The sequence below is a fragment of the Nematolebias whitei genome, chromosome 18 (genome assembly GCF_014905685.2).
Source record: "Nematolebias whitei isolate Nwh7 chromosome 18, NemWhi1, whole genome shotgun sequence".
Classification (NCBI taxonomy): Eukaryota; Metazoa; Chordata; class Actinopteri; order Cyprinodontiformes; family Rivulidae; genus Nematolebias; species Nematolebias whitei.
This window is the reverse complement of record NC_056515.1, coordinates 20026597-20036744: the sequence shown is the minus strand read 5'-3', so window position 1 is coordinate 20036744 and position 10148 is coordinate 20026597. Positions and strand designations below refer to the sequence as shown.

General features: G+C 39.0%; 1 protein-coding gene and 3 non-coding genes across 4 annotated transcripts; all 4 read left to right on the top strand.

Moving 5' to 3' along the window:
* Positions 1-712: 712 nt before the first annotated feature.
* rpl17 (ribosomal protein L17) lies at positions 713-5826 on the top strand. Its single transcript, XM_037692229.1, has 7 exons — positions 713-760; positions 1173-1222; positions 1387-1427; positions 2650-2784; positions 2957-3055; positions 5300-5491; positions 5748-5826. The coding sequence occupies exons 2-7, from the start codon at positions 1183-1185 to the stop codon at positions 5793-5795; spliced, it is 555 nt and encodes a 184-aa protein (XP_037548157.1). The 5' UTR covers positions 713-760; positions 1173-1182; the 3' UTR covers positions 5796-5826.
* On the top strand, positions 1254-1325 carry LOC119425201. The gene has a single exon (XR_005187553.1). It is a non-coding gene; the product is annotated as a small nucleolar RNA SNORD58 (small nucleolar RNA).
* LOC119425200 lies at positions 2824-2891 on the top strand. Its single transcript, XR_005187552.1, has one exon. It is a non-coding gene; the product is annotated as a small nucleolar RNA SNORD58 (small nucleolar RNA).
* On the top strand, positions 5615-5681 carry LOC119425202. Its single transcript, XR_005187554.1, has one exon. It is a non-coding gene; the product is annotated as a small nucleolar RNA SNORD58 (small nucleolar RNA).
* Positions 5827-10148: the final 4322 nt, after the last annotated feature.

The following is a 10148-nucleotide window of genomic DNA, read 5'->3' as shown; positions in this document are numbered from 1 at the left end:
TCAATAGGAGCACTGTTCGAAAATAAAATCGAAGGAAGGACTGCTGTTTGAAAACAACATCCCTTTGTCAGCATTTAGGAGAAATTTGAGATGGAACAAATCAGACTGGATGTTGTCAAAAGCAGATTACAAAAGCTGGAAAACCTTAGCAACTGTTTTAGCTCGACAATAAACGACTGTCATCAGCATAGAAATGTATGGATGCATCATGGATGCTCTGACCTACATTACCTATGTAGATTGTAAAGAGGGTGAGTCCTAAGACTGAGACTTGTGGTACACCATTGTTGACCATTAAATAACTGGAAGAAATACCATTATGTTGAACACATTGTGAGCACAATAATCCTTAGCATCCAGTGCTTCAACAACGTCATTAAAAACCTTGAGTGAAGCAGTCGTTGTGCTGTGTTGTTTCCTGAAACCAACTGATGTGGAGGTAAGATGTTAAAAGAGTCCAAATACTTTTTGATTTGAAAGTTTATCAGTTTTTCTAGAACCTTGGCTAAAATGCAGAGTTTAGAGATTGGTCGATAGTTAAATAAATATTTATAATGAAAATAACCACTAAGACATAAAGTATGCCTTATTAGTGACAAAAATAATACAAATTGAGAAAAACGTTAACGTAAATGTTTAATAATGAGGCATGCCTGTAGCAGTGCCTCCTCCTCACCGGCAGGGGGCGCTGAGCCTGACCGGAAGCAGAAGAGGGGACGCGCTGGCTGCGGCACTTCCTCTTCCCCCTGCGGCCTCAGAGGTAGAAGCATAATTCTGCATTTGAAGACAAGAATCTGTGTTAAATCTCTATTTATTATGAACCATCCTACTCGTTAACCAACCGAGTTTCATTTGTTGTACTTCAGTAGCTCTGATTGTGTTAAACGTTTTGTATGAGGGCGAAGTTTGTAGTTTTATTTTAATAATCGTGAAGATGCCGGTTTGGTGGCTAGTGCAGCTTTCCGCCATGTTGGCTGCTTGTGACCAAAACTGGTTTTAAATAAGAAGCAGCTGCTGTTTCTCTGGTTTTACTCGAGTTTAAATCTTATGTTGGTCATTCTTGGTGTTTCCTGGTGTGTGTTGATAATATTCGGGGCATCCATTAGCGCTGAAGTAGCTAACGTAAGCTAAAGAGGTGTATTTAAAGTACTGACTGTTTTTGTTTTTTTTAGTTGTCTGAAAATGGTCCGCTACTCTCTCGATCCCGAGAACCCGACAAAATGTAAGTAAGGACACGTAATTTAGGAGTTGGGTGGCTGTGATGATTTCTTAGGACACCTTTGAATGAAATGTGAAAATAATTCAAATGTTGAAATCTGAGCCACATGCAATATGTTCAGTGTGTGTCTGAGCTTTTGTTTTGAAAAGTTTGGCCTGTTCTTTCAGCATGCAAGGCGAGGGGCTCAAACCTCCGGGTTCACTTCAAGGTAAGCTCATGATGTCCACATGTCTCACAAGTTAGGACTGTCATTGTCTTTGTCTTATTAAGGGTGGGACAAGACAGCTGCCATCTTTCCATTCTAGAATAGAATTCAACTTCATCGTCATTGCACATGTCACAAGTACAAAGCAACGAAATACAGTTTGCATCCACCCAGAAGTGCTTATATATATTACAATATACAGCAAGTTGATTTGAATATGCTACAAGTATAAATATATACAGGTTATGAGTGTACAGACTATGAACAGGTTATAAATGTGAAGGGGTGTAAACAAACTATATAAAAGAGAAATATATAAGTATGCGAGTACTTGTGAATTCTGCAGGATTAAGTGCTGTCTTAAGCTGAAGCGTCAATCCTGATTAGATTTACAACAATGGCTGCATCCGTTTGTTTGACTTGACCTCATCTGGAAGTGTGAGGAAACCCCAAGTGGTTGATATAAACTTGTTTTAGTAAGGACGAGAAGGTTTTAAGTGTTTTATGAAACGTGGAGTTGCTTTAATTGTCCTCCCATTTTTTTGGCTTCCAAAGTCAAAATGTTTTCAAGTTTCCCTTTTTTACTTTTTTGCTTGACTAATTATAATTTATTCATTCAAATTGATGATAAAAAAACCCACTTTGTGAGCTGCATATTGTTGCTGCGCTATTTTTTTTTCCAGATAATTTCAATTTATTATATTGACTTCTGCCACTATGTTTTTTTTTTAATCCTAGACAGAAGGTGTAGAGTTTTGTCTAAAGAACAAAGTAATAATAAAGGGCTATGTGTTGTCCTCGGTGTATGGGAACATACAATGGTGAAATTAGTTCTCTGCTTTTAACCCATCGCACCTGGGATACACCCAGGTAGAGCAGTGGGCGGCTATGTGAGCACCCAGGGAGAAATTAGGGAATAAGTGTCTTGCTCAGAGACACCATGACGTGTGAGAATGGCTGGGGGTCGAACCTGGGACTTTCAGGTCCCAGGTCGGCTGCCCTACCTTACCTCATCTCTTCCCTTTCAAGCAAACAAAGATGCATTTAAATGTCTGACTGGAAATAATTCAGCTCAGTGTGATGTGTTTACCTTTTTCAAATGTTCAAAACATCAATTTTGAAATGTCCAAACAAGTAAAAATAATCCAAAATACTTCATGGTTTGAGGCTAAGAACTTTCTATGAAGCGAGTCTGACTAAAGACTTGTTCTTGTTTTCTTAACAGAACACCCGTGAGACAGCCCAGGCCATTAAGGGCATGCACATCCGCAAGGCTAACAAGTACCTGAGGGACGTCATGGTCCAGCACCAGTGTGTCCCTTTCCGCCGCTACAACGGTGGCGTTGGACGCTGCGCTCAGGTGAGAGCTGAGCGACGCAACCAGGAGTCTGGTTAAAGGCTGCAGTGATGATCAACTTAGGACACCTTTGGATTAATGATGAAACCAACCTGTTTATCCTGAGCAGCATCAGAAGAAACTCGCTGGTTGAGCAAAAGAGAGGAAGTTGTTCTAAACCGCTTTGTGTTTTCAGGCCAAACAGTTCGACTGGACTCAGGGCCGCTGGCCCAAGAAGAGCGCAGAGTTCCTGCTGCACATGCTCAAGAACGCAGAGAGTAACGCTGAGCTGAAGGCAAGTTCTTTTTACTAACCGGACTGATGCATGTCTTCTGTATGCTTTGGGTTAGATTGAGTGAAGTCTTTAGTGAAGAGCTTATTTTATTAAGTGTGTGAAGACGTGTTTGTCAGTGTTTGGAGACTTTCAGCTTATTTTGCATTGTTTTGCAAGTTGCATTTCTTTTTAGTGCAAAATGAAAACCCATTCCTGCCTGTTCTTTGCTGCAAAATACATTTTTGCAGCAGCTTTCCAAACCGTTTCAGCAGCTGAAAAATGTGATGTGCATCTTTACAGGCGTCACCATTCATTAATGAGTCACGTTTTAGTTTTACTTCCTGAAGTCACTGTTAAAGGAACAGTCAGCTTTGTCTTTAATTTAGCTTCAAAACACCAACAGCTATCGATAAAGCTGTTTTGTTAGTTTCAACGTCTAAAAGATAAAACAATTGTGCGGTTTCTCACAGTAGTTAGCCAAACATTTTAAGTTAAGAACATTTGACTGTGGCTGAAATAATCTTCTTTTACAAGATGGCTGCGTTCAGCACAAATGTCAGTTGAGGTGGTTGGAGCATCTGGTGTGGACGCCTCCATTTCAAGATTTTCTTGGCATGTGCCACTGGGGGGAAACGCTAGAACTCTGGAGGAAGTTTATATCTTAAACTTATATATCTTATATAGTTCTTCCAGTCTGCTCATTTGAACTGTAAATGTTCTAAAAATCCCTGCTCATTTGTAAATAGGTGTGATTTTATTTATTTATTTTTTCAGAAAGTGAATTTGCATCTGTATGTAGGCATTTCTTCAGTGTGGTCCATCTGTGTTCAGACCACCAAACGTTCACACTTGTTCTGTCCACCTGTGTACAGATTTACAGTTTAATAACCAGATTGGACTCATACGCAACAGATTATAGTTATTTTTGAACAGTTATCGACAGTGTGGGGGGGATTTAATACGACGAGCTTATTAGGTAGTATACCGTACTTGCCGCCGTACACGTTGCACTGCCGTATAAGTCGCATCAGACCAAATGTGTCTAATAAAGTGGAAAAAACCATAAATATGTCACTTTGTCGTATAAGTCACATCTATTACATGTTGACAACTTGGAAACGTGGCCGGTGTTGTGCCAAAAATTGATTGGCTGCCAAATGGCGGCCGTGGGAGCGTGCATGGGAGGACTTAAGAATTTAACAAGATTAACACTTAATTATTTGTTTGCTCAAAAATATAGCAAAGTTGTGTCTCAGTCTAACTTTTACTTAATAAATGTACTTTGACGTCAAATCAGCTGCGTTTCAAAAACCGAAAGGAAAGGGATGACTCGCTGTTCATTTCTTCTGCATTTAACAAGATAACCACCTAAAAACAATTATTTGTTTGCTTGAAATTATAGTCAAGGTGCGTCTCAGTTGAACTTTTACTTCACAAAAGCACTTTAATGGTCAAATCAGCTGCATTTCTCCTGGGCGATGCGGTGAAATGCAGCTGATTTGGCGTTTGCTCCAGGAGTTACGGAGCGAGACGAAGGTGGCTTTGTATGGCAAGCAAAGTGTCTCATTAATAGCCACTTTTACCTATTAATGAGACACTTGGCTTTCCATACAAGTTGAGGGCCCTCTAGTGGCTGAAAATGGTAGTGTTCAATATTTTCCATGTCAGAATGAATGAAATAGATCTCAGCCAAAAATTGGTTATAAATATGGGGAAAAACAACTAACTTGCTTCGCTGTATAAGTTGCACGCATGCTAATTTGTGCAACAAAACTAGGGTCTGTACAAACAATGATTTTCCTGCTAGCGTGTTTCTACGTTAATCGGGTCATACGAACCAGTTTTGGTCGCTTTATCAGAAAATATCTTATTGATCCTGTTGATGGTTGGAAATAAGTTTGATCAGTTAATAAATTTTGATGCTATATGTTCAAAGTGTTGTTAAAATGCTTATTTCAGAGTTGCACCAGAAAAACAAAGAAATGAAAAGGAAAAAAAAACTAAACAAAGTAATTAAAGCAGTTTATGCACAAAATAAATGATTTGTTTAAGGTTTCTGAAAGCACTAAAGTAGTTTACATAGTTGAGTAAAATCAAAGCTTGACTTGTTTGTTACCAGTTCTGACATTTGGAAACGTTCTCCAGTTGTACCGAGACATTGTTTCAGCTGCGAGTCCAGTTTTAATCACTGGAAACTTGTTCCAGTGGCCTCGCTTCAGTCGAGCACAACCAACGCTGGAGTTGAAGACGTTTGTGTGGTTTCAGGGTCTGGACGTAGATTCTCTGGTCATCGAACACATCCAGGTCAACAAGGCCCCCAAGATGAGGAGGCGCACGTACCGCGCCCACGGTCGCATCAACCCATACATGAGCTCGCCGTGCCACATCGAGATGATCCTGACCGAGAAGGAGCAGATCGTCCCCAAACCAGAGGAGGAGGTGACCCAGAAGAAAAAGGTACAGTACAGAAGCTGGGCTGTAGACAGATGTGTGCTCAGATGTGCAGCAGAACTCTGGTCCCATTGATTCTGACCGGGCCCGTCTGTAGGTCTGAGCACACCGACTTCCTCCAGCAACTGGTTGTGATGATGACAATCTTAGGACACCTTTGGATTCTTCATGAAAACAATCTTTGACTCTGAGTGACCGACCAGCGGAGCTGAGCTCACTTTCCGCCCCGGCTGCTGTGATAACTCCGTGTTTCTGTCTGCAGGTTTCACAGAAGAAGCTGAAGAAGCAGAAGCTGATGGCACGCGAGTAAATTCTAATAAAATGACAACTTTATCACTTCACACTCTGGCTTGTGTTATTTTTTTATCCTGTTAAAGAGTTTAGTTGCAAAACGCTAACAAGTTTCAAAACTTAGAGTAACTGTTAGCTGCGAGATTTAGTGTGCCACATCTGTTTCCCAACTTCTCAGCTTTTCCCTAAAGTTAAATCTACAATTCTACAAATTAATATTTGAAATCCAGTCATAATATTCATTTCCCTTTAAGAAACTGTTCATTTGGCTCAGCCGGTGCTCGTTTACTGGGGTTTTATCGAAAAATGGTTAATCGGTGATGGGGAAGTGGACAGGAAAACATGATTCGAGAGGGACGTTGTTCAAAGTGGATTGTGAAGGAAAGGACAAAAGTTATGAAGTGTAGACATTGTAGCACCAAGGTAAGGAACCTGTAAATGATTGTTTCAATAATTACATGCAGGTTGACATTTACTGCAGATGTTTGTTTTGGTGTCACCATTCCTTGGCACAGTGTAATTAAAGTGTAGTTGCTGCCAGCTCATTTTCTGTTGCCTGTCATTAAACCAGAAAAGTGTAAAGTTCTACATTCACTGCTGGTTATCAAAATGTTCATCGGGTCACGTTAATATTATTTAAACATGCAGCTCAGTGTCACCGTTTTTTGGCACAACAGCATGTTGTTACAAATAAAACTAAAATTAACAAAATAAGTCAAGTGCACCTCTAAAATCACTGATCATTTGTTTCACATTAATGTCTGAACCAGAGACGGAGTTTAAAACTCGAGACCCAATAGTCCCAAGTTCAATCCCCGCTCACATCTGGTGTCTGAGCAGGACACCTTATCCCTAATTGCTCCACGGGTGCTTTCAACAGCTGCTCACTGCTCCACCTGCTGGTGGGTGGGTTAAATGCAGACACAATTTCACCATTGTATGGAACATACAATGATGATACATAACTTTATTATTATTATTATTATTATTAAAAACAGGATGATACATATATGAACTACTGTAATGAGGGGTGTCTATAAAATATGCTGATGTATGATCAATTTCAACAGTTTATTTTTTAATCCATCCAGAGAACCTGACTTTATTTTCTCTAAAATGATCATTGAATTTAGTGTTTACATCTGTAGGTAAACAGATTTTTAACGTGTTAAAATACATCTGAATGCAGGAACCAAGTTTGTCACCTTTTCATCCTTTCTGAGTTTGTAGGAATGCTTAAGCGATTTTCTATCCACTGTCGTAACTGCGTCCAGCTGTAAGAGATACAAATCTAATTCTGTTTGATTAAATGTGAACAAGGTTTGACCAAATGAAAACCATGAAGAGTTGATGACAGGGTTCCCATAGACAAAAAAACATCTGGAAAAGCATTTGTTTCCAGACTTCTCTGGATGGAATTCTATAAAGAAAAATGAAATTTATTTTTGCGTTTTATATCAACCGATAGAAGACGAACACGTTTCTTCACCTTGATTTTCGGCTCCTTGGTTATTTGCTGCTGAACCTGAGGTGATGCTGGTACGGTGTTGCACGACTCTTAACATGTTCATTTGCAAATTGCTTTAGTCTTTTAAGGCACTTTGAGATCCAATTTATGTTTATTTAATCTAGGAGCAGAATATTTAGCAGTCAATTAACCTGGTCTTCTTGAGCTTTTTACAGTATTCTCAGCAGGAACATATAGTATCTCACAATAGTGAGTACAACTCACATTTTTATAAATATTCAGTATCTTTCATGGGACAACACTGAAGATATCAAGTATTCAGTGTACAGCATGTACAATAATAAATGTACTGTCCCTTGTGAATAAGAGCACAGCCATTAATGTCTAAAGCGCTGGCAACAAAAGAGTGCAGCCTTAAATTTGCCTTATTTCCATTTCCCCTCCTCGTGTCGTGACTCGATCAGTGTTGAAAGGTCTCAGGTGTGTTAAATTTGATATCGCTCTCTCATAACTGGAAGTTCAACTTGGCACCTCGTGGTAAACACCTCTGAGAATCTGAAAAATTGTTGCTCTACATAAAAGATGGCCATGGCTTTAACAAAATGACCAAGACACCCTGAGCTGCAGCACAGTGGCCAAGTAGATTTTAGAATCAGCATGTTGATAAAAACTGGAAGCAAGTTGTGATGAAGAAGTTTCGCCCCACGATCCTGTACAGGAACACATGGAAAACAGGTAGAAAAATAAAAATCCTGCTGCAAATAAGGACAATTATTGTATTTATCATCCACCACTGGAAGTGAAAGGTGATAATCGTTGTTTGTCAGTAGTGTCAGATGAATGGATTTTAATGACGCTCTTAGAAAGTAATTATTCACTTCAGTTTATTTATGTCGCGCCAAGTTACAACATAAGTCTCAGGGCACTGAACAGAAATATTCATGTATAAAAATATGATTTAACATTATCTGAGGAGCAGACTGCTTTGCTTTTGCAGAAGTCTCATCTTGAGCAAGCATGAAGGCGACAGTGGAAAGGAAAAACTCCCTCATGAGCATTAGCAGAACCAGGTTCAGGACAAGACGCCATCTGCTTCGACCAGCTGGGTTTGAGAGGAACAGATACACAATGGCAGGTCAAGAATCACGTTAAGATCGAAATGGTATCAAATGAAAACTATTTAATTTTAACAAATCATTTAAGGAAATGGGGTCAGTTTATCCTCCTGTAGTCTAAGCCTATAGCAGCATAACAAGCTAACCCTAACTATAGGATTTATGAAAAAGGAAAGTCTTAAGCCCAGTCTTAAAACTGGACAATGTGTCAGCCTCATGGACAGAAACTGGAAGTTGGTTCAACAAGAGAGGAGCCTGAGAACTAAAAGATCTTTCTCACATTCTGCTTCTGGAAACTCTAGGGATCGCGGGTAAACCTGCAGTCTGAGAGTGAAGTGCTCTGTTAGGAAAATATGGAACAATAAGATCTTGAATATAAGATGGAACTAGGATGTTGAGGGCTTTGTAGGTTAGAAGTAAAATTTTGAATTCTATTCTGGATTTGAAAAAAGCTAAAACTGGAGAGATATGATCTCTCCCACTAACTCCAGTTAAGACTCTGGCAGCAACATTTTGGATCAACTGAAGACGTTTTAAAGACGTACTTGGACACCCAGATAATAAACCAGTGCAATAATCTGATCGATGCACCGTTTGGAGTCAGCACAATTCAAGATGGCTGCCACAGCCAGCTGACTTTAGGAAACAGAAAAATAGCTATTTAGCCAATTTTACCAATATTGGAATAAAAAATGGTGTGGTATCTGTGAGTTGTCTGACATGTTCAGAGTTTTCACAAATTTAGTTAATTTCGTGATGATTGAAGCACACACTTCTAAAACTCCTGTTCTTCTTTTGACATAAAAAAGACTGAATATTTTATTTAAGTAGAAAAAAATGGTCAAGGAAAAGGATGGAATTAAAACAACAACAATGTTTTACTCTTGAGATCTTTGACTGGAGAGGATTCAAGGCTGTCTGTCTGCAGTTACACACTCTGACCACACGGGGGTGCAAGCGCACCGTGTGTTCTCTCTGCTTCAGGTTTTTGGATCTAATTCTTCTGTACTGATCAACATAGACAAAACAAAAACTCCAGAATGAGTCATGTCACCGACTCTTTCATTTTTAACCCAGTGCTGAAGTTTCAGATCTGAATTTTTAAAACCATTTATGATCAAGTCTGCAGCATCTTCCATGATTAAAATGCACCAGATGTTCACTCAGCTTGGTCAAAATAGACAGTACGTGTAATTTAAAGACATTACTTTCAACTTATACTACAATGATAAGCAGCATACGCGCCCCCCTCCCTCTCCAAACTTTTATCATTATCTGCAGTTATTGGACATTGTTCCTAAAATCGTCCTGTTTTATTTTATTCTTTACATCTTTAGCAGCAATTTACATAAAATATTTTTTAATTGGTTCACAAAAAGTACAAAACCTTAGAAAGCAGCTGCTCACTGTTTTCCAGTGTCAATATGTCTATGGAATTAACGCATCTTTTGCCCAAGAACTTTTTTACTGTTTTGACTTTTAGTTAATTTTTTTGCATTTTTGTTAGATTTCTACGTGACGATTGATACATGTGCTCATGCAGGCACATCTGCCCAGAGGTTTGAAACACCGCATGTATTTATTTTTAACGTGTGTCAATGGGCTGATAAATCCTCAAGGCAGAAAACACAAACAGTAGGTGACTTTTAATTCTTTTAAGTTTACGTGTTGTCGTGTAATAAAACATTTATTTTTATTAAGTTTCAAAATAAGATAACTGCAGATGGATTGTAATAAATACCAGAGTTTTAATTTGGAAGCTGTTCATGCATCACTGATGATCCAGGAA